This window comes from Hesperophylax consimilis, chromosome 1, assembly GCF_061612785.1.
Source record: "Hesperophylax consimilis isolate HC1 chromosome 1, BYU_Hcon_1.0, whole genome shotgun sequence".
Taxonomy (NCBI): Eukaryota; Metazoa; Arthropoda; class Insecta; order Trichoptera; family Limnephilidae; genus Hesperophylax; species Hesperophylax consimilis.
Genome location: NC_142836.1, coordinates 9,455,323 through 9,480,398, shown reverse-complemented (window position 1 = coordinate 9,480,398; position 25,076 = coordinate 9,455,323). Strand labels below are relative to the sequence as shown.

Here is a 25,076-nt window from a genome sequence, read left to right as displayed (position 1 = left end):
ACAGGTTGGCTGAGTTGATATCGCGTTTGGGTCCCACCTACGTGTAGTGTGTTTAATTCCTCGGCTGGCTAAGTCCTCCATCACAACACAAGCAACATTTTCCGCTTATTGTGGTGGTAGTAAGAGATTTTCAAATATTGTCAGGTTATTCGTAACCCGGGAACTGTTTGTCTTTCTTTTTATGAAATAAAAATAAAAATCGGATCGATATTTGAAACACACACAAGTAAATTATTTTCAAGTGATAATAGACTTATCTGTGTTTAGTTTTTAAAGCCACACGGAGAAAAATGAGTATGCTGATTTGTTAAAATCTGGTTAAAACGGGATTGCAGGTCGTTTCCTGTTAAACATTTAGTACATTCCTAATATATCGGAATAAATGTTCATGCACCTCCATTTGCCCTGATGATATAAAATGACGAAATGTTAAAAATGATTTTTATGAACACGTGTACTGACATCGCGACAATATATTCCTTTTTTTTATTTTTGTTTTGTGAAGCAACCGGCAAATAATTATATAATAATAGAACTTGAATAGAACCTCCACAGAACTAGTAAATCAATGTTGAAATTTGATAAATTTTTAAAATTCTGTAAAAAAACCCGTCCTAAGTAAACCTATCAATTCATTCATTTTATTTTCTTCTAAATTAAGGCGTGCAATTTCGTTTTTAACCGGATTACGAATAATTTGAAAAGATTCATAAATTAGTAATATTATATATATTAAAGTTTTATAAACGAATTTCTCGATTATGCCTACCAAACGTTCATCTGAATTCTGGAAGAGAGATTTTCCATCTATGTTTCACCAAGTCTACAAGAATATAAGAAGACTTAAGAATTTAATTGCTTGTAATAGGAAAACATCATGCGATAGAAGACTATCGCGAAATCTTCAAATACCACAGAATAACAAGTTCCTATATAATCTGAAGTCCAACTGCTAAACACATACAGAACTGCATTTAATGTGAATGCAAGTCATTCCAATACTTTGACCCCGATACGTTTTGGCTGAATTCCAAAACTCTATAAAAAATGCATCTTTCGTTCGAACTTCCCTTTCTTCCCGCTTATATTAAAATCATCATACAAGAGTTAACGTTAAAAACATCAACAACAATCAACAACGGCATGTTTGACTCTGAGGCAGGAGGTTGTGGATTTGATTCCCGTAGCAGCGCAAACAATGTAAAAATATTTTTTTTTTCATCAAGAATAGTTGTCTGATTTTTCAGTCACTCGCAGTCGCAACATGGCAACATTGGCAACCCCAATTTTCATTAGGAAATTGAAGAGTATATTTTTTTCGATTTTCTTATGTGTAACACAATATTTAATTTAATATTTTATCCATTTAAATTTATAAGTGAAGGTTTATTTATTTGCTGCTCGTGTTTTTATCTATGAGAAGTGAGTAAGAATGCAGGCGAATTCTATTGTTAATGTTTGTATATTGTTAAGTTAATAATTTTTACTCTCTGTATCTGTGTTGTGGGGGAGAGGAAGCTGAAGAGAAATAGGAAGAAGTACCGGGCAATTTATATCTTGTCATAATACATGGCTTTGGCCATTGCAAGTTGCGTTTTGATTTACCAGATCATTTAAACACAGTATCTAATGTTGCGTATACATTTGCGAACCGAAACTTGAGCCGAGCCTCAAATTATGCAAATGGCGCGAAACGCCGCTTGCGATTGCTTCGCTCATCTCTCGTAATTCGAGGCTCGGTTCGCGTTCCGGTTCGCAAATGTATACGCAGATTTAGGCGGCTTCCTCGTGGTCAGGTAAGGAATTGACACAAAGCGAGTGCTGTGATGGACTGCGCAGCAAACCGTCTGTTACTTTACTTTTCTGCGCAGTGTCACAGCACAAAGTTGTCGTGGATTCCTTACCTGCCCATGATGTGCTGTCGAAGTCTTTGTGTTGTAGAGTTAGTTGTACAATTATGTGTGTGCATTGCATTTGCCTATAATGACGAAATTTGTATCATGACGAAATGCGAAAATATTCGGATTTTCATGAACACGTGTTCCGACATCATGATAATGTAATCATAATTTACTTTAAGATTATCAGGTAACCTATTAATTCGTTAAGGCCTACAATCCCGTTTCTAACCTGATTAACGATTTTTTGAAGAGATTCTTAATAAATTAGAAAAAATCTTTTTTTTCCGTATACGAAATGAAGCAAATAAAAGAATGAATAATAATATTATGTAAAATTTTAAATGTGTGTAAATAATCTTGAACATGTTTGCTAACTAGTTAGCATAGTACAACTGACTAAATATAAACTGAACATTACTAGTTTTCTTGGTCAGTGGTTACAAGTTACACATAACTATGTTTACTTTTCGTTTTTCAAAGTGTTAAAAGTAAACACTTCCAAAAATATTTCTAATTTAAAAAAAACTGTTAATTCTTTAGTCCATAGTCCGTACCTTGGCATGAAACACTATTTGCGTTGTATAATAATAGACTCTTGAAGGTCGCCGCTAATCTCGCATATAATATTTTAATATATTGACGTAATACAATAGAAAAACAGCTCTGCTTTGATTAAAAAATATATGATTTTGGCGTAGATAACTGCCGCATTCCATGTACTAGTGCTGCAACTGGTAACTCCAGTTTACATGAATATTAATGTTTATCACAACTGTCGTAAACTTTTTTAAGTCTTTTATTTTCTTTTTACCATAAATGCAATGCAATTCCAAAAACTATCATTCAGGGATCCAGGTAATGCCGGTCTACCGGTTTTAGGTAAACATTATATCTGCGATGGTTTAGAATACATAATCCATTTTTCATTAAAATTCAGTGTTGAATTGAATATAGGTTAGCCCGACAAGCCGTGGCACTATCCAGTTAGGTAATTCAGGTCATTCCAGGAGCCAGAATAACAGAATAGTGTGAATGTACTTGGAGGTACAAGAAAGTGCGCTTATAAGCGTTGTACGTCGTTTAATCATCACTGATGTATTGAATTTCTGAGGCGTTAAGGTTTAGTTAATGATCATTGATTGAGAAAGCGTAATCGTTTCATGACAGCACTGAACATTTGATTTTTTGATGGCACTCGGTTAAAATAGTAAGATTAACAACGCATCATTTTCCCTTTTTCCAGGATGGCTATCATGCAGAGTTGTGTTGAATATAATGGTGATATTGGGCTTTATGCTGAACTACGCCTTGAGGGTGAACCTGACCATTGCCATTGTTGCCATGGTGGAGCCCAGCGCGGCGGAGATGAATGCCACGCACGGGGTTCACAATGTCACATTGGTAAGTCATGAACAATACTATGTTGGTGATCTTGGGCTTCATGCTGAACTATGTATTGAGGGTGAACCTGACCATTGCCATAGTTGCCGTGGTGGAGCCCAGCGCGACGGAGATGAATGCCACGCACTGGGGTTCACAATGTCACATTGGTAAGTCATGAACAATACAATGTTGGTGATCGTAGGCTTCATGCTGAACTATGTATTGAGGGTGAACCTGACCATTGCCATAGTTGCCGTGGTGGAGCCCAGCGCGACGGAGATGAACGCCACGCACTGGGGTTCACAATGTCACATTGGTAAGTCATGAACAATACTATGTTGGTGATCGTAGGCTTCATGCTGAACTATGTATTGAGGGTGAACCTGACCATTGCCATAGTTGCCGTGGTGGAGCCCAGCGCGACGGAGATGAACGCCACGCACTGGGGTTCACAATGTCACATTGGTAAGTCATGAACAATACTATGTTGGTGATCGTAGGCTTCATGCTGAACTATGTATTGAGGGTGAACCTGACCATTGCCATAGTTGCCGTGGTGGAGCCCAGCGCGGCGGAGATTAACGCCACACAAGGGTTTCGTAATGATACACTGGTAAATCCTGAACAATACTATGTTGTTGATATTTGGCTTCAGTCTGAGGCGATAGTCTTGAACAGATGACCGTGAAGTCTTTAAGAGTGATAATTATTACTGTTAGTATAATTATTCTAACCTAATCTAAAAATATAAATTACGCCATTTATTTGCAGGTTTAGACATAGAGAATAGCCACCGCACAACCGTCTTGTCACATAATTGCTCCTTTCTCTCGCTCTTTTAGTAGACACGATACAGACTCTTGACATGACCTGACTTGAGTATTTGATATCTAAATATGATTTATTAATTTATCATTAAGTACGTTATTTGGCATATCATAAATCTTTAATCCACTCAAATGGAAATATGCTTTGAATTAGCGAAGCTAAATTATGTGTAGTCGATATGGGCAATATAAAACAATGGGACATTTAAACAATTGTACGGTTATATGCAAACACGATAACAAATTAATATTGAACAATAGATTATAATTTTGTTTTGTTTCTGATATCGGCGTAAGGTTTTTTTTCGATGTCTAATAATCTGAAACCAATATCGGCTTTAGAACACTCTGCATGATAAAATATTTACGAATATAACCGCAGATAAACCGCAACTAAAAAATCAAGCCAGCATTAAAATTTTAATTGTGATTGTCGTCAAGTTTCATAATATTATCACGTTAGTGTACTTCAGTTACCACAAGTTGATAAGCTCAATCTTTAAACCTTGGCGTATAGGTAACCAAGTCACTTAAGTGCAGGTACAGCCGGTCAAGAAAGTGTAGAAAATAATGAGGACGCCGCTATCGTTTAAATTGTTTTAAGTGGAAACACAACGGTTCAAAGGAAAATAGCGTAATTATTTTAAATAAAAAACACTGCTGTCCGATTGAAAATTTTCATAATTTGGTGATACTTCCTGAAAGGGCTGAGATACGTTTTTAGTAAGTGTTTACATTTTCTTGGCTAATATACTAACCGAAATCTTTGGTATTTTAAACGTTTTTTTGTGTTTTTAAAATGTTTCTAAGACAAGCCAAGATGTTAAACCAAAATATTTAAATATTTATCTATTTAAACTTCACTTTTGTTTCCGGTAATGAATGAATGCATATCTAGGAATCGAAAATTAACCTGCTGAAACAGGTTAGAGCTGAAACTAGGCAGATTGACGATGACAATGCATTCTATCAAATTTTGGTGGCAATCACGAACACACATGCGGACATATACACATTTCTCTAAAATCAGATGACATTACAGCAGTTAAATAAACGAATAAACAAATAAACGTCAGCCCTACCCAAGAGTTTTCGACTCCAGCTCCTGGGTAGAAAGGTTCAATACTCAGTCATACCAATTTTAAAAATTTTAAAGGGCTTTTTAAAACAGTAAAAAAACTTTCTGTAACTGTACTTTTGCGGGTTGATTTTTTCTGTGTCTTAAACATCTTTTAAAATCTTTTTCTTAAACAATTTAAGATCTATTTTATTAAATTTCTCCACGTTCTAGGCGCTGTACTTCTAGAGTCCAGTATGATAAACGGTAGTTGCAACACTTCTTATGTAACTTGTCTCTGATCGACCTTGGGTTGTGCATAGAGTTCAATACTCGGAAAATAGAGTTTTTGTAAGTGAAGTTGGGAATTTGCATATCGAGTTGTGTGCCCTGTGCACTTGCTTCATCGCTTCTTCAGTACACACCTACTCGTATATTATACAGTTATGAAGTTCGTGGATCGTGTCCTCTTGAGCTAATGATTTTTTTGGATTATATTCATATATTTGTAGTTTTATGATACGTATTTAATTTATAATGATATTAATGATGCTTCCGAATTCCAAGTATAACCTATAAAGTGCTCGAGTACTTTAAGGCGGCAGAGGTATCAGATTCAAATGAAAAATCGTATATTTTTAAATACATTTATTTGAATTTAGACTTTTTATAGAAATGAATGAAAGAAAAATGAACGAATGAAATGGAATCTTGGAAGTGGAAATTAACCCACTTCCCGAAATATGATCGAGCTGAAACTCAGCAGTTATACTCGTTGTCGAAGACAATGCATTCTATCAATAAATTTTAATATATTTTGTTGTCACTCACGCACACATTCGCGAAAACGCCTTTTTCTGAAATATTATATTAAAAAAATTACGGCAGTGAATGTGCTAAATAAATGTCGGTATTATCCAATTAGGATTTGGCTCAGTTGTTAGAGGTGTTAACTTCAGTCTCTGAGAACTAAGGTTCAATCTTCAGCCAAATCAAAAAAAATTAAATGCTATTTTTTTTTAATAAAAATAGATGTATTACCGTAAAAAAAAACTGTATTATTAAATATTGATTTTTTATTAAATTCGGTTACAAGCTACTGCATCATATGAAATGATTTTGATGGCTTTGGTTCATGTAAGGTCCAGTCTCTCCAAACTCAGTCACAGAGAAGTTGAATTTATTTCTCTAACCGTTCTCTGTCGCTACCAACTGAACAATTTTATATAAAGTTGTTCTACTGTCATCCAAAACAATCTACATTTATAAGCTAACTTATCTGCAATTTTTCTAGGCAGGTTTTCAATGCCAAGCCGCTAAAAATAATTCATATAATTCAATAATTCAATTCAAGTCAATCAAAACATTATTACACGTTTTGTGGGAAGGAACGTGAATTAATATGCCAGATGAGTCATTATTGATACCTAAACATCTGCAGCGCATCTTCAGTGGATAAATATTATAATGGTAATGTTGAAGATAATAGATTATCAATAACTGGCATAAAAACCTTCCCAATGTTCTCGAATTTCAGAGAAAAAAGAGACTTTAGTATTCAGTTTACACGCTACAGACTGAATTACTTGAAACATACGCATGTACTTTACCTTTGCCAGTTCATTTTACACAATTAAGCAAAGGCATTAGTTCCTCAAACCCTTTTTGATTAAAAATGATAGTTTATAGAATACATAATTTTTAAATATTCAACACGTTAGGGATTTAAAATATGTATGAGCATCTGCTATTGAAATTAATACTCGTACTGTGTAAACATTTTTCAATATCGAAAACACAAAATATTGCTGAATGAATCATTCAGAAAATACAAGTTATTGATGGATGAATCATTCAGAAAACACGACATATTGCTGAATGAATCATTCAGAAAACACAACATATTGCTGAATGAATCATTCCGCAATACACAACATATTGCTAAATAAATCATTCAGAAAAAACACTATATTGCTGAATGAATCATTCAGAAAACACAATATATTGCTGAATGAATCATTCGAAAACACAACGTATTGCTGAATGAATCTTTCAGAAAACACAATATATTGCTGAATGAACCATTCAAGTTTTGCCTTCAAAGATTAGATCTGACCAGTCTTTCAGTTCCTACCTACTCGAAGGAACTGCATTAAAATTTAAGTAAAATACCTTCGTTATAAATCCCCTTTCCTTATCGTTTACAAATCGACTCCAGGAATCCCTTTTTGCGTTTTATCTGTGACCCCGGTTTTTGCTCAAGCTTTTACCCAGGGCTACAAATAATAACTTTTTTTATCTCAATAACCTTATGACTATGACAAAGTATTCAAAGACCAGCCATGACACGTAATGCTCAGTAATTTGCAGTTAAACTAGGGCAAATAATCTACAACCCCTTCGAATGGCAGGGACATACCAAAGTTAAAAACCATTGGTCTAAAAATCCGTTTTTATGGTGCAGATCCATTGTTTATGCTTTTGTCTTATTGTCCACAGGAAAGCAGCATTCATCAGACACGCTTCAAGTGGGACGCGTACGAACAGAACCTGCTTCTTGGTTGCTTCTTCTGGGGCTATATCCTCACGGAGATTCCTGGTGGCCGGATGGCTGAGGTCTTCGGAGCCAAGTGAGTACAACAAAGTCAACCACACTTTTGGAGGAGGCTGTTAAATGCTGATTGTTCTATTGAGTTGTGTAAATCATCTTTGCAGGCTGGGAGATAGAATAGTTAATTTTTTCGGCTACGGAGATAAACATAGAAATCAATGCTCTCCATTTTCAAACCATCCACGAATCTGTCTGAAGAAATGTGTAGCAACGTGTACAATGTACATCCCTTCAGAACTCCAGACCCGCAGATGGTTCTTTCCGAGCATGCCCAAAATAAAGTTGGTAGGATAGAGCAACGGGTACATATCGTTTTGTATCGTAGGACTACTGCGGGGTAAGAGGGGACTGGGTAGGGGTTGGGTGTTACAAACTATTTCTAAGCAATTAGGTGTGCCAAATAACATTCAAAGATGCGCTCTTTAAAATGATTCGCTTGTACGAAGTATTTAGAATTGATAGTTGGACATAAATAGACAGTTTTATTGACGTCAAAGCGCATGAAATAATTTCACTTTCAAATAAGTTGGCATCACGATTTGAATTCAATGTCTCTAGTTTACCCACGCTCTAAATTCTAAGTTGAACACGCGTCGAAGAAAATGTGGAGGATTATAATTTACATGACATGTTTCCCTGCTTATACATTTCTCATTGCATATTCATCAAGCTACACAATGAAATACACACAACGTCCGCATCAACGTTTTATGGTCGCGGAAAGAAGACAAATATGTACGTCACGCATACCTAAAAAAATAATACTCGCAGACATCCAAATTAATAATCAGGGAAAGGGTAACAAACCAACTTGCCACTACCACTTTCCTGCTTTCGTACCACTTTCGGTGATTTCTCAATAAATGAATCTGAAAGTTTACAGGCAACTTGCATTGTAATATCACCATTTGGTCCATGAAAAAAAAAATGCTTACTAATTACTAGTGCAAATTGCTGGCTGCGAAAAAAACCTAATTCGGGGAAATAAAAGTTCGGGCTTGTTTCCAAAATTTAATATTTTGTTGCACAATTTAGTTAAACACTTTTAAAAATGCGTTAGAATTTACCCACCCCACTCAATTTTTAATATGTTTCGGTTATTTCAATGTGCGCTCTTCGGTGGTAAATGTACGACCGATGTCATGGTTTATTCAAAGCATTCTCGAACGAACCCTCCTGGTGCTAAAAATATGGTCACTTGGTCTATTCATCATAGCAAGGCATTGAATAACACCAGGAAATTGACTATGCGTTATTGATATTCCCGTATCCAATATGCCGTTTGACGTTAGCAGCTTCTAATCTCCGTAATTATTAGGAAATTCACACTTATTTCAGATAGAAAAAAACAATAGTTAAGGTATTATGTACGACTTTCAACATAACGTCAAAGCTTTTCCAAAGAGAAATGTGTAGTGGATTATGGGAGCGAAAAATAGATAGTAGAAACAAAGAATATGCCATGGAAGCGTACCGACTGCTGCCGAGCTTCATCCAGTGATGAAGTCATGCATTTGGTGTGTTCGCCGAAGTCTTCAGCGGTCCAAGGGTAAGGCTCTCGACTAGCGATCCGTGTAATAAGACCTCCATTCAGATTGTAACGTTGCTTAAAATGACTTTTGTCGTATTTGGTGACCAGATTTGAATAGCCAGGCATTTAATTAATTAATTGGCGATGACATGGTCTTACTGGCTCTAGACGATCGGTAGCAGTTGGGACTCTTCTGCGGTATTCACATAAGAAAGGCGGGGCGGCGCTGTACTTAATACGATTTGCAGCAGTATGGATGAACGATGTTGGCGACACTTGTGCGCGTTTTCGTACAAATAATGGTTTATGGCCCATCTACCTTACTTATATTATACTTATCTATGGAGCGGAAGGAAGAATTCGAACTCGGTATTGGGAAGACGTGGTGCCGAGGTATAATGATAGGTATATTACAAAACTGTTATTGTCCCTTCTAACCCCCCCCCCCCGAATGCATACCTAGAGGGACAACTGCACCTCTAGGTGCATATATTTAGGTATATCAGCCATGATTATACCTAAATTAAATCGTCAAAATCAAGGTTTTGTATTACTCTGTTTTCTCCTACAAAATGAAAGATATTTTTCCAACTGCATTGGAAGAAAATATTTTATGTGTATACGTTTTGATTTTTTAAAATACATTGTTAAATTTGTATAGTTCTCCGAAAAAGGATTTTCGGAGAACTATCTATACGTATAAAAAAACCAAAACGTAGGGACATGCAAGTGGTCGATGACTTTATTATATTAAAAAAATTTTCACTAGTGTCAAAATCCAGAGAGAAAATAGGGGAATACGTTTGTATATACCAAACCCCGCCCGCATTTCCTTTTAAAAATACGTCTCCAGTAAGATTTTTTAGTTTTCATTATTAATAATGGTTGTTTTTGTCCTCAGGCGCGTGTTCGGCTACTCCATGCTAGTCTCCAGCCTGGTGACTCTCCTGACCCCACTGGCCGCCCACATGTCCTACATAGCCGTGCTCATCCTACGAGTGGTATTGGGCTTCATGCTTGGCGCCACGTGGCCTGCCATCCACCCCATGGCCGCGCGCTGGATCCCACCCATGGACCGCTCCAAGTTCATGTCCAACATGATGGGTAAGTCCACCATCCCTGGCCGTATCTAATGTGACCCTGCTGATACCCTGGCCTCCCACATGTCTCCTTGACCGCACTCTTTCGCCTTGATTCCACCCATGACCGCTTTATAAAAAAATCATAATTACAAGAAATAACTTAATGGATTATCACCAGAGTGGCTGTCGATTCATCAATTTATCTTCGTGACGTTTTAATATAGACAGTGCTGTATAAAAATGCGATAATACCTGTAAAGCTAGACACTAAAAAATACATAACTTGAATGTTTGTTTTATATCATTGGCGTTGAAAATTGTAACTACTTAAGAACATTAATCCAAATAACTTTATTGAAGCTCCAATGTCAATTTAATTGCTGCAATTAAAACGTTCGGGGAACTTTATTAGTCTGAGAAAAATATCTGTAATTATAAAGTATTTACCATCCTACATAATATATGTAACTAATTTATTGTATAATGTATAAATAGTTAGGAACAATTTTTTCTTTAACTTATTTTGAAGATATACTTATCAATCTAATATATCATTGAAGTATAAGATAATAAACAAGGCAATAAAAAAATAATGGTCGCAACTAAGAATCGAACCCATGATCTCTTCTCCTACCGCGACAGCGTCCAAACCTCTCGACCATTGGGACCTAGCTACTAAACATAATATTTGTCGTACTCATATTTCATATTCAGAATTAATATTATCATCTTGCAATTACTTTTGGCATATAGCTTTTTTAATTTCGTTTTGAATTATTAGTATTATATTCTTATTCAAGGGGGTGACCGATCAGGCTATAAGTTAAAAGCATTTTATATAACTCCATATTGCTCGCCATACAATCCCATACAGACCTGTCACACCTAAACACACGATGGCCAGTTATACAAGCTATAGGTGAGGGCGTGGCGACGATAGGCGCTGTGATCTGCTAGCCAGGCGATATTTGAAAATTATACGACCCCTCTCCTACATACGGCAGGAGAAAGGGTCAGAACAATTTACGGAGCGCCGTAATTACGCGACTGTCATCGGTCAAAGTGACAGCTCCCAAACAAAGAAATGATATTCCGCGGCAGTCCCCCAATTGATCTGACCACCTCTCCTGAGGAAGATTATAGCGTAGTGTGTCAGCCCAACATATAATACGTACATGCCACCCCCAATTTATGTGCGCGTAATATAGCGTATTGTGTCCAAGGCCTAAATGGTAAAAATAATTGTTATATCGCGCAGAAATATTAGCGTAAAATCTGATTCATTGGAGTACATTCATTGCCCTTGGCGTACAGGTACGAGTATATATATATTTACAGCTGCTAGCTATCTATAGCTGCCGTAAACATTTCGGGGGGTTTCAATCGCCCTCTCTCTGACTGCATCTTTGGGGAAATCAATAAGTATCAGACGTTCGGCTTGAGTAAACGAAGGGAGAGCTATATACCGGGATTATTTTTAAATTAATCGATGTTCATTTTTCAACTTTTTTTTAGATCCTTCAACGCTAGACATATATATTTTAAATAGAGAATAACATTCGCGTTTCCGTTTGGTACCTGAATATTAACAGTGAAGTGTTAATATTTGGGTACCAACAAGTAACTATGTAGGTCCCTCAATGTGTTAGGATATTTGGAAAAATACATTACTTGTCATAAACACAAACATATTATTTTTTTATTTAAAGTTTTAATACATTGGGACAGTTATAAAAGTACAGTGTAGTAATTAACAAAAAATAACATAAAAACAATGCATGTGCGTGGATATTTTAGAATAAAAACATAAAATCACATTGATTAAAATACAGCTTGTACAGAAGGTAAAAGATATAAAATTAAGTCATAAAAAACGGTCAGTGAAATGATAACAAAATAATGATGTGGGTAGTTTTAAACCAAACATAAAAAATGTGGTACTAGTTTACTTACTACTGTTTTAAAAATAAGTTTTATAAAATTATAATATAAATATTGTGCAATAAAAAACAAAAACAAGGGCATGAATGTATGGCATTGCACAACTCATGTAAGTAAATACTACTACAGAGATCACTGTTGAGTTATAAGAAAAATATATATGTCGGTGTATTTTAGCCAAGATTTGATGTGAATTTTTTTATAATAGTTAAGGTTTTGACGCAACATAGTCTCTTTAAGGTTGTAAGTAGTGAGTTGTACATTTTAGGGGCAATAAAATTGATATGTCTCTGGGCTTATCTGGTTTTTGCACCGAAAGTGCCTTTGGCTAGAACGGTTTGATTTTTTTGTGAAATTGTTTGGACGCCTCTAAATAAACTTTAGACATTGAATATGCTGTAGATTTGTCCAAATTATTAATTTATTTCAACAATTGTTTGGATGCGTTAGTTTTGGTTTCATTATTCATAATTTAATAATTGATTTTTGTTCAATTTCCGGGGGTTTTGCGAGATTATCGTAGGTTACCCAATCGATTATTCCGTAGAAAAAAGATGAGTGAACTAGTGCATCATGAATAAGTTTAACGTTTTTTTTAATATTTAAAATAAATTTATTACACAACACGTTTTGTGGAAATTTATCACATATGTGACCATTGGTATCAAAACTGGTCAACTCCACTTTAGGTGAATTTTCAGGAAACACCAAAACAAGTGCTGGATTTGACTATTTTTCATACCACAGCCGCTTTTTAAACCGGTTTCTCTTACAAAATATGCGGATATGACTGCTTTTGAAAAATAAGAACTGTTCTTTTGTTAATAATGAACACAGTTCAATACTTAGTTTATTTTTTTTAATTTTGGATCTGACCAGTTTTGATACCAAACAACTCATATGGCAACGCTGGATTTTACTTCTGCACAAACGTGTTACAACTTCGAGCACGAAGTACCTCGGGCAAGACTATTTCTGTAGTTTTCTTGTCTTTTTTGTAAGACGATCCATGTTTTTGAAAATTGGAATCCCCCAAGCATCCTTTCAATTTGCACAAATTTGGGATCTATTGCAACTTGCAATGGACCCTGCAAAAGACAACAAATTCATTGCACGAGGAAGCTCATTAGAATTGACGCGGCCCTGACTATGTAAATAATCTTGCACTTCACATTCCATTGTCAAATGGTAATTAATCTTCACTGCCATCCCAACAACAAAATTAATTATTAGTTATTAGTAATGTAGAGCCATCCATTGGAAAACATTGATTAAGCCGCAAATGAATCGTGTAGAGTAGTGGCTCGTTACATTTCCTCAATTGAAATGAACTTTAACTTTGACGAGTATATATGTCATATTGGATTGTCTTTTCTTATTTAATATCTAGAGGTCAAGTTGTGGCTTCTCATTCCTCGTGTGATCCCTTGTTCCTGAACCCCTTTGGAAGGTCAAGCTGTGGTCTTTTCTCAGATAAATTGACTTCCGACCCACTTAATTACTATTCATTGAAGTATTATATTGTTATCAATCTCTATTACTAGGCAGATACACACCTCTTTTCTCATCTAGTATATCACCACTAATTAATTATGACGCAACTAGTTTTTAAAAATAAATTTACTGGTATTGTAAAAAATTGCCAAATTATGACATCGTTCTTATGAGAATCTGCCATTATGGTAGTTAGGATGTCAGCAAAGACTACCTTGAGACTTGTTAATCCGGTGTGAGTGAAGTCGGGTAGGTCCACAGACATAGGAATTAATAGACGAGAAGATAATGGCGAGGGGTAAAATCAACTGTTGAAGAACGAAGGGAGTGAAGCTGACTGTGATTCGTCAATAAATCAACCTGACAGTAAATAGGCATCTCGCATTATAATATCACCATTTACTTCTTAAAAGTAAAATCTGCTTTTGAATGAATAGACATTTTTACATGGGAGCGCAAATTACTCGCCACGTTATGAAAAAATTTGCGAAGTCCAAATTCGGCAAAAAAATTCGGTTCTATTTTCACAGTCGAATATTTCGTTTAAGTATTTAGTTAAGACACTTTTATAAATGTTCATAATTTACTTTCCAGCAACCAACCAGCTTTGTGTTTCGCGTCCAGACGTTTCTCGATGTGATAGTAACAACTGATTCATATTATACGATGTGAATATGCTTAAAATAAAGTAAAATAATGCTTATATAATAATATGGAATGTAATACGACAATTGGGTTTATTCTCTTTTTCACATCTATTTTTACAAGTTTTCATAGTACAAGTCAACATTTTGCCGTGTTATTTCGTAAAATGAACCGATGATGCCTCGACCATAGTTCGCACAAGAATGATGACGTCACGTTTTCAAATTTCACTTGAGGCCATACGCGAGCACAGCCGGCTCCAATGGAACCGGTATGGGGAGTGGGGATAATACGCTTTTAATCACTTAGGGCAGGTCTACTAATATTCATATGTCTATGGGTAGGTCAAACCCGAACATTTTTTTAAACGCAGATTATTTAATGTTATTGTTGCCATGCAAATCCCGTCGTCACAGTAGCTGGAAGTAAAGGAGTGGGGGGTGAAGTGCAGTGTTGAGTTTAGTGTCGCGCCAGTGATGTTATGTCCCTAGGTCTAGGGAAAAAAAGTTTAGGGAAAATGGAAATCAGCACAAATATAGGGAAAATTCGAACTCAGGCAAAAAAATTACCATTGACAATATTACTTGGATTGCTAATAAACTTGTTTGTATTATAATTTTTAACTCCAGTAACACAAGATATTCGATAATAATAATATTTAATCTTCTAATTTGTTATACGTGTCTAGTACCTACCTACTTCCAAAAAACAATAATTTTTACTTTACGTACATAATACGACCGCATACTTTTAGGATGCCCAGTTACTATAATGTTAAATAAATAGTAAATCAAGCCGTGTTTTTAACATTAACAAAAAAAATGATATTATGTGTGGAGTGAATATTTACAACTTATTATGTAAGTAAAAAAAACATTAACTGGAATTAAAAAATTTTGCTATTTCGTGTGACGGAAAAGTAAATAATTACCTATTCTTTATACCCAAGCCTCTATTTACCTGTCTATATGAAAATGTTTATGTGTTTGAAATTATTTAATTTTATTGATAGACGTCACTGTACATGTATTCATTTGATATGTGATAGTATGACAAATGCGGAAAAATGTAATTAATTATTAATTAGTGACTGCTAACAATATAATACAGGTACAACAAAGGAACACCCCCTCCCTCCGACGGCGGATTTTTTATTTGCTAAGGTGGTATCCCCGGTATTAAGTTTTTTTTTTTCCATTTTTAAATTAGAAGATACTATACTTATTATTGATTAACCAAAAAAGTTGTAATTTTGACTTGAACTTTTTCAAAGAAAATATAGACACTTTGTTATTTCAATTGAAAAAATTGCTTTTCGATTTTAAACATGCTATTTTATTTACTCGCCCTGTTAAGTGGATACTATTAATAAATAATATTTCAAGTTCAAAAATATATACATATCATAGTACTTATCAAAAATTGGGCATCAATGTTTCGGGTATCTCCTACCCGCCTCATAGCTGGTGTAACAATTTTTCACCTCATTCAGCGTTAAACTGGAAACCAGGTGCATATTTGCTGGTTCTGTTATAGCTAGTAACTAGGCAATCTAATCTTTATCTAAATAATAAAATATTAATCAATATGTACATAGTTTTATAAAACAAAACAGTCTTATCTGAAGCTGGAAAAATTGAATTTAGATTAAAAAAATATTTTTATTTTACGCTGCATTTTTGTGTTTTAATGTTAAATAAAAACAAGCATTGTAATTTTTTGATCATTATCTTTAGTTTGTACGCTGTTATTTTCAAATTCCTCCGCTAATGTCTCTATTAGTTTGACACTAAATGTTATGCAAAACACTTCATTACAATCACTGAGCACGCGCTCACGTCGAAATAATTATGTTTTCATGCAAATTATAAAGGCTTCAGAAAAGATGCCCACGTTTATAATTCTGCTAAAATATTCAGTCAAACTTTTGACGATGGAATTGGAATAGATAAATAAATGTATTATTGTACCCAGTGCATGGATAAAAATGAGTATTTCTAATTTATTAAGAATCTCTTAAGATTATTAGTAACTCGGTAAAAATCGGGATTGCAGGCCCTTAACAAATGAATGAATAGGTTTCCTGATAAACTTTTATTAAAAAATCATTTTCGCATTTCGTTACTGTATATTATCAAGGCAAATGCAGTTGCGTGAACACGTGTTATGATATATTAGAAATTTACTAAAAGTTTGTCATGAAATGGCAAATTAGCAATACTCATTTTTCTTCATGTGCTTTTAACCGCTTGCTTCAAGCAACGTTTTGATATTGAATGGTGGTCTTTCACCGGGGCAATACTGAAAGTAACTACCAATCTGGAACATGCTGCAATATTGTGATCTCCAAACACGGCTAAAGTCATTTCAAGCAACGTTTTGATATTGAATGGTGGTCTTTCACCGGGGCAATACTGAAAGTAACTACCAATCTCGAACATGCTGCAATATTGTGATCTCCAAACACGGCTAAAGTCATTTCAAGCAACGTTTTGATATTGAATGGTGGTCTTTCACCGGGGCAATACTGAAAGTAACTACCAATCTGGAACATGCTGCAATATTGTGATCTCCAAACACGGCTAAAGTCATTTCAAGCAACGTTTTGATATTGAATGGTGGTCTTTCACCGGGGCAATACTGAAAGTAACTACCAATCTGGAACATGCTGCAATATTGTGATCTCCAAACACGGCTAAAGTCATTTCAAGCAACGTTTCAATTCTGAATGGTGGTCATACACCAGGGCGATGCTAAGAATATCTTCCACTCTGGACCATTTGCTGTGATGTCAGAACAAGTACTTAAGATACAGTACACCCTGAAACAGGAGAACTCTCGCCACCCTTGTAAGTGGCGAAGTCAAATCGTATCGATAAAATATGTAAAAGTCAGCGATAAAAGTGAAAGCTTTTTTTATGTCATATTATTTGAAGGCTAAATTGGTTCATAGAATCTTTAGTAACCCATGTATTTCTTATTAAATGAAAACACACACTGTAATGCTACGTATACATCCGCGAGCCGAACTGCCGAACTGCCGAACTGAACCTCAATTTATGGGAAAGATACGAAGCAACCGCAAATGGCGCGAAACGCCACTTGCAATTGATTCGTTCCTCTCCCGTCATTCGTGGTACGGTTCGCGGTTCGGTTCGCAAATGTATACGTACCCTTAGACGCCACTTTAATTGAATAAATAAATGACAGCCAACCAGGTTTCGCTTATCTCAATCTATTATATGTATTTTTTGTTTGTTACAGCGTCTTCATTGGGTGCTGCAATCACAATGCCAATTTGTGGTCTCCTGATTGCTTCTGTTGGATGGGAAAGCGTGTTCTATTTCACAGGTAAGTTCTACTTTGAACGCATACTACCGAGTACTAGCTGTGTCTTGTACCAATCCGTATAAATCTGTTGCTGGTTATTTACTTTTTTACTGCTTTCCAGGAATTATTGGCTTCATCTGGTCCGTTATTTGGTTCCTCGTTGTCTTCGACTCACCAGCTGATCACCCTCGCATCTCCAAGGAAGAGAGAGACCTAATCGAGAAGGCCATCGGAAATACGACCAACAACAAATCGGTAAGTAAAAAAGTAGTGGAATGGGTCTCAAATGATTACTCGTTTTCCTGAATGTTGCTTTATTTAACGTATGTTATGTCTTTTCTCAATCACAGAAAAACGGCGTTCCCTGGAGGCAGATGCTGACGTCTGGACCAGTATGGGCCATCATAATTACCCACGGAATGTCAGTATTCGGTTACTTCACTGTGGTCAACCAGCTTCCTACATACATGAAGACCATCCTTCACTTCAACATCAAATCCGTAAGTTTCGCAATCATTTTATCTTTCCCCAGTTTCAGGTATGTTAATTGGATCCCAATCCAAACAACAGAATGGGTATGATAATCGTCTGATGGTAACAAAACGTGCGTTTATTCTGAAATCCCTGAATGTTGAAACTTATTTCATCGACCAGATAATGAAGCCTCATCTCTAAAAAGTATAAAATAAAGTCGATATCCGCGTCTGTCTGTTTGTGCGCTTAGTTATTCTAAACTATGCAACGGATTTTTATAGGGTTTTCATTTAGAGATTTTTTTCCGGAAAGTTTATGTATAAATAACATCAAAAAATTTTGCTATGGAATTATACATCTTAAAAATAAGGATAATCCTCAGCAGAGACGGGTACATGTCAGCTAGTACACTATATGTGACAAAACTCTACAGACCCAATATTGTTAACGCGAAAAGTGAATAATATTATATATTTCATATAAAAACAAGTCAACATCTTTCTTCAAAAATTCTATTTCCAGAAAAACGAAAAGAAAGCGATGTTTTTCCTGAAACGTTCACAAGTAAACAACTCGTCATTTATTTTCTGAGAAGAATTTAGAGTGTTATTGCTCATAACATTTACTAATACACGCTATTCAACGACTTGCACTTATTAATTGTGATTATAATGTAGTTGATCAACAATATTTATAAGGCCACAATGAGAAACGGGTAAAGACTACGGAAATACAGTAATATTACAAAGATTTTTAAATTTACCTCGTGAAACATTACTTCAAGAGCTGCATATTATTTTTTTTTAAATATAAACCTCCTTGTAATATATATCTTCGGATTATTTAACTCATGCAGCCTACATTTTCGAAGGTTGTAATCAATGCCATTTGTTTTCCGGTGCTACAGTAAACAACATTAATGTATTTTGTAATTTGACGTACCTTTTAAACGATTACCTTTAAAACCTTTATCGTTAAGATAGTTACGTGACAAAATACACGATTGCACACGATTTCCTGAAAATAGTGCAGAAAAGACCGTGATAATTATTAATATAGATCGAATAATAATATTATGTTCGTGTTTATTTTATTTTCAATGACCAAGGTTCAGATTTTATTCCACTCATTGTGAAGTCCCTTGAGGTGATGTTTACAAAAAGAGCTGTACGCTTAATGTGATTATTTAAATAAAATAGTTCATTCTTTACAGCCAAATTGTAGGTGTGTGATCGACGATCATCGTTGTATGTGGAAAAAAAACATCACTTAGGATGGATTGTTTCAAAGAATTTGAACAATTCATCAAATTTCAACGTTCATTTTCGGGTTCTGTGAAAGTCATATAAGTTCTGTTTTTATATCATTTTAAGCCAGTTACTTGACAAAACTGAAATAGTAACAGAACTCGACAAGATATTTCAAAGAACTTGAATAAACTTTGAAATTTGAAGAATTGTTCAAATTCTCTGAAACAACCCGTCCTAGCTAAAGATATTTCGGAATTGGAATTACAACCGTGTTCACATGTCCAACTCTCAATTTACAAATTTGGAATTAAAACCGTGTTCAAAATTTACAAAATTGGAATTACAACCGTGTTCGCGTATATTTGCCCACTCTCAATCTACAAAATTGGAATTACAAACGTGTTCATAAATAATTGCCCACTCTCAATTTACAAAATTGGAATTACAACCGTTTTCACATATATTTGCCAACGCTCAATTTACAAAATTGGAATTACAACCGTGGTCACATATATGTGCCCACTCTCAATTTACAAAAAAGTTTCCAAAGAATAGTTTCAAAATGAAAAAAGCGTTTCTTCTACACGGGGATAAATGAGTCTTGCTAATTTATTAAGAATCTCTTCAAATTCAAATATTATCAAGACAAATGCAGGTACATGAACACGTCATCATTAAAGAGTCAATCTGCCGAGTTCCAGCTCGATCGGATGTTGGGAGGTGGGATAATTTCTGCTTCGAAGATTCATTTATTCCCGAAAACAAAAGTGAAAATCAAAAAGACGTTTTTATTTTTTATTTTCTAGTTTCTTATTTTCTATGCAGTGGTGAATAATTTAGATTTACTGAATTTAAAGTTAATGTTCCTTATACGAATAGAACGGCGTCATATGAGCCTCACAATTTTTACCTCAAATGGGTGTTTAAAATGTTACCTGGCTATTATAGACTTAGAGGCCCTGTATTTTCTCGGTTGTTACCGAGTAAAATTACCCACTAAAATTGCATGTTTTTGCATCATCATCAGCCCAAGCATCAGCATTAGCAGCCAACGTTGGCCATATATTACATACGGTTCCATGATAACTCTACACAGTTACAATTCAACACACTTTTAAAAAGTAATATAAAGTCATTAGAAATTATGAATTTTTTTTTTAACCTAACTTAACCTAACCTACTTAATCCAGTTTGTTTCATAACTTTCCATGACATTATATAACTTTTAAAAAATGTGATGAATTATCATTGTGATGATTTATCCGGTCACCATTATATACAAGTCTGTGTTGTGTTAGGAAAAGGAATGTGTCGGCTATAGCCTATTCCTAGGAATTCCTTCGCATTCGCCTGTTGCATTAAGAGAATCCGTAGAAAACCTTAATCAGGGGAAGCGATCAAATAGATGTATTTATACATCAATTACAATTTAATTTCAAAAGTCCGGACCTGTCCGCAAAGGATTTCTGATAACGGCCCTAATTATTTCTACTTTTTAATAAAATTCAGTCTGTTAATTTTTTATAGTCAATAATAATATTATTGTCTAGGTATCATAATAGTCTTATCGTACAAACGCGCGCGCTTGATAAGATAATATGTATTATGATACCAATAATTGGTCATCTAAAAAACAGATTAATTTAATAATAATCCACTTAGTACTTCCGCTCACTCACAATTCTAGCCAATGTAATTGATTGAAATTTTATGCCAACTCAGTTATTATAGAATATTATTAAATTTGTAATTTCGAAGCAACTAGGAAGTGATTAAATTCTTATAAGATAAGTTTTGATATAGGTATGCTTACTTGATCTATCTTGCTTTATTTTTTTAGCGTTACGTGAATATTTATAAACTCCATAGTTATGATGGAAATCAGCTGACTTCAAGCTGAAATATGAATATACCACTACTCGGTAAGTCAAGTACCTACTTCCCTTACGACGAGACAATACCCTAAAATAACGTCGGAATCCCTTGAGGAAGCAACAAGCCAAAAATGTGTGTATTTTTGGTATACCTTATATTGTAGGTAATAGGCATTTAAATCGCTGGACAAACGAAGTCTATAAACGTTCGATTTCAAGCACAAAACTGGTTTTTAATTATTTTGTAAATAATTTTATAAGAAAGCAAAAAAGTTAATCAAGTGAAACTATCACACATAATCTTAACTATAATACTGTATTTATTAAAAGTTGTTTCCTTTACGCGTTCATACATTTCTATTGGAAAAATATATTTTTTTTGTATATTATGTTTTTATTTTTTATTGAGTAATTTATTTTTTATTTGTATTCTACTCTAGCGAAACGATAGGAAAACCTTCAATTTATCTAAAGCATATTTTTCGGTATTCATAATATACAAAAATTCGTTATGAAGATTAATCAAAATAGTGATTTAGCAAAGCTTCGCCTTAACGACGTAAGTGAAGAAGCCAAATATGTGACGCGTGACCCTGCTGTATTGGTTAAACCTACGGTTGAATTTGTCCTAGCAAATCTCAAAATTAAAGTAGGAATCCTAACGACATGAGTGAGTCGTGTAAAAACAATATTCGGCGCGCGACCCGACGTATGGACGGACATACGGTCGAATTTGCCCGAGCAGGCCTAGAAAATAGATGGGTTTTTTTTTGTAAATTATTTCTGAGGAATTTATTACTAAAATCTCACATGTTTCTAGAGGGATCCCCGGGAAGTTACTAACACATCGTCTAGAAAAATAAAATCTGGCGCTTACCGCTAATTTTATAGTTGAAAAACGTTTTATAAAGTTCTCAAACCGTTTTACAAAAAGAATTTTAATGGTAAGGTACTTTTTTATTATTCTTAAATATTGATAACTTACATCCGTAGGGATCGCTCAAAATATATATATTATCGTTACGAATTCGTCGGAATTCATTAAAATGTGAGCCTCGCGCAAACCCCCGTCATTAGAGACTTTTGTCGCCTTAACACCCTGTGTATATCTTATCCCTGTATATTCTTATAAAGAAGAGTATCTCGGTTTGTTTTTAAATACAAACCTATAGTTTTAGTGACACTTGACCTTCAACACGAGAGGAAGGTCACTGTATACATGACCTTTTGAAAATCCACTCCCATCTCCTTTATCACCCTTTAAAGCAGAATTTTGATACTTCTTGATGAAAAATAATGTCCACATCTTATTTCGAAAAAACTCTGCGCAAAGCCCTGGCAACACTGAAAACTTTAGCCAATAGGTAGGTACTAAATAAATAAATTATACGTAAATTTCCTCGACTGTTGAAGGCTTATCTAAATAATAAAACGGACATCGTTATCGAACTAATCGATCGTTTAATATTACGGTAAGTCACGAAGAAATTACAGATATATTATTACACTTTATAACTTCAATACACGATCAATCAATTAACTACACATTTAATACCCGTTGAAAAGTTTCTTGTAGAGGTTGAGACAAACAACAATAGAAATGCGAGACCAACGACGAACAGACCAAACCGTATTAATTTGCATGCATAATGCAATGTTAATTATTTTCTATATCTAGTTATGACTGTACAGTGCCCCCCGATGTATTAAATGAACAATTATAAAAATTATACATTTTATATGGAAAAGGTTTTTTGTAACGTTTGTTCCTGTTATATGTTATATGCCCAGCAAAGCGACAATTGTCGTTAGCTGACAACATGGTATAGACGCAAATTAGGTAAAATGATTTTATTAGAGAAAATATCTTTAAATCTATAACCTTATCTTGTTAAATTTGATGAATGATTTATTATAATCCAACCAAAATTATATTTTATTTTATTAATATTATTACCTGATCTTGGAATATTATCAGTTATCGATTCTAACTTACATGAAGGAGTTTTTCATCAAATCTATATAAATAAAAATGTTAATGTAAATTTGTTCAATATCTTAAATCTCCCAAAGGTGTTCACTGTTCACCGATCACTTTGAAATTTTGACACAACTTTGCATTCGAATACTTGTTTATATTTTTATTCATATATTATATTGATGTTACCTGTGTTAGGTAAAAACAAGTTGCTAAAAAAAAAACAGCGCCATCTGTTGGACTTAAAAGCAACACGCGCTATAATAAAGAGTTGTCTAAATTCGTTAGACTCTAGTAATTCTTTGACAAACTTCTCATTAATGGGGGGTGAAAAACAAGGACTATTTTGAAGAGACCTTTGTAGACGACAGCCGATGAAAATTCTTCAGGAAATTAGTATCTTGCTGGGCAAATTTGGCAAGCAATATATTTATTAAAATTAATAGCGATTTAGATTCTATGTTTGAAGCTATTCATGACGTGTGGATGAAATTAACAAAAAGGATTATGAATTTAAACCGTTAGTTAAAATTCAAAAACTTTTTTTAAAAGAGGTGAATCAGTCGATGAAATCTCAAATTAAATATACCTGTGTACAGTTATAACTGGAATTAGGTGTATAACGGTCATTTTAATATCATGTTTTTATAATTTCCTTTGTTGTCTGTTTATCTCCGCTACTGATTTCGTTTTTGTCCTCGGAATATCTTTGACGGAAAATTTTCACGAAAGGATAGCCATGCATAATAATTTATTCAGAGCGATGTGTTTGCGATGTTAATTTTAGCCAGTTGTTAAAATTAATCTGCATGAATTTCATCGTCGTAGCATCGCGTTTGTCGTATTTTTAAACCTAGGAAAAATTATTATATTCAAGTACAATTTACCAATTCACCCCATGGTAGGTCATTCAACTTTTTTCTACGTCGCTTTTAATATCTAGCATTTGTTATTGTTATGCAGAGTAATATTAATTTTACGGTAGAACACGTGGAAAACAAACAGCGGAATAAACATCGAATGTTATCTGTAAATCTATTATGACATGTGTCAAGAAAAGTAAGGTTCTTATTCCCTTTATTTCCAAATTCATTTCAGTTGAGCAGATTTTTTCAATACAGAGATTTTTTAAAAATGACATCTAATTAGTAGAGAATCTCGTCTAATTAGTAGGAAATAGTAGGCCCTGTTGATAGAATGCCAGACACCAAAGCTTACGCGGAGAAAAATTAGTATTGCTAATTTATTAGGAACGGAATTGCAGGCCCTTAAGGAATGGATTGAGAGGTTTCCTGTTAAACTTTTAGTAAAAGAGGAATGTATTATCACGACATCGGAACACGTGTACATAAAAAACATAATATTATCGCATTTCGTCATTATGTATTATCAAGGCAAATGCAGGTGCATGAACACATGTTTTCATATATGAGGAGTTTACTTAAAGTTTATCTGAAAACGTCCTGCAATCCAGTTTTTTTTAACGGATTTCGAATAATTTGAAGAGATTTTTAGTAATTCAGCAATACTCATTTTTCTCCGAGGCAGACCGAGGAAAAGTTACTATGACTTATTAGAAGAAGACTGGAGTAGAATGAGAAGTCTTGAAACTGAACAGGAAAAGCCATGGACATGATCCAGTCCAGGGACACATTTGTGGAAGAGGCTAAATCCTGCCTAGTTTAAAATGAAAAAGGT

At 34.5% G+C, this 25,076-nt stretch overlaps 1 protein-coding gene across 2 annotated transcripts in view; it reads left to right on the top strand.

The window, feature by feature from the left end:
- LOC149426237 (sialin) overlaps positions 1 to 25,076 on the top strand; it is a 96,767-nt gene that overhangs the window by 47,334 nt on the left and 24,357 nt on the right. The window contains exons 3-8 of one of the 2 annotated variants that reach the window (XM_089645121.1): positions 3,145 to 3,302; positions 7,668 to 7,798; positions 10,212 to 10,414; positions 17,737 to 17,823; positions 17,924 to 18,057; positions 18,153 to 18,302. In XM_089645121.1, coding sequence (XP_089501247.1) covers positions 3,145 to 3,302; positions 7,668 to 7,798; positions 10,212 to 10,414; positions 17,737 to 17,823; positions 17,924 to 18,057; positions 18,153 to 18,302 — 863 coding nt within the window. The remainder of the gene's footprint in view (positions 1 to 3,144; positions 3,303 to 7,667; positions 7,799 to 10,211; positions 10,415 to 17,736; positions 17,824 to 17,923; positions 18,058 to 18,152; positions 18,303 to 25,076) is intronic. The other variant, XM_089645200.1, reaches the window with a different exon arrangement.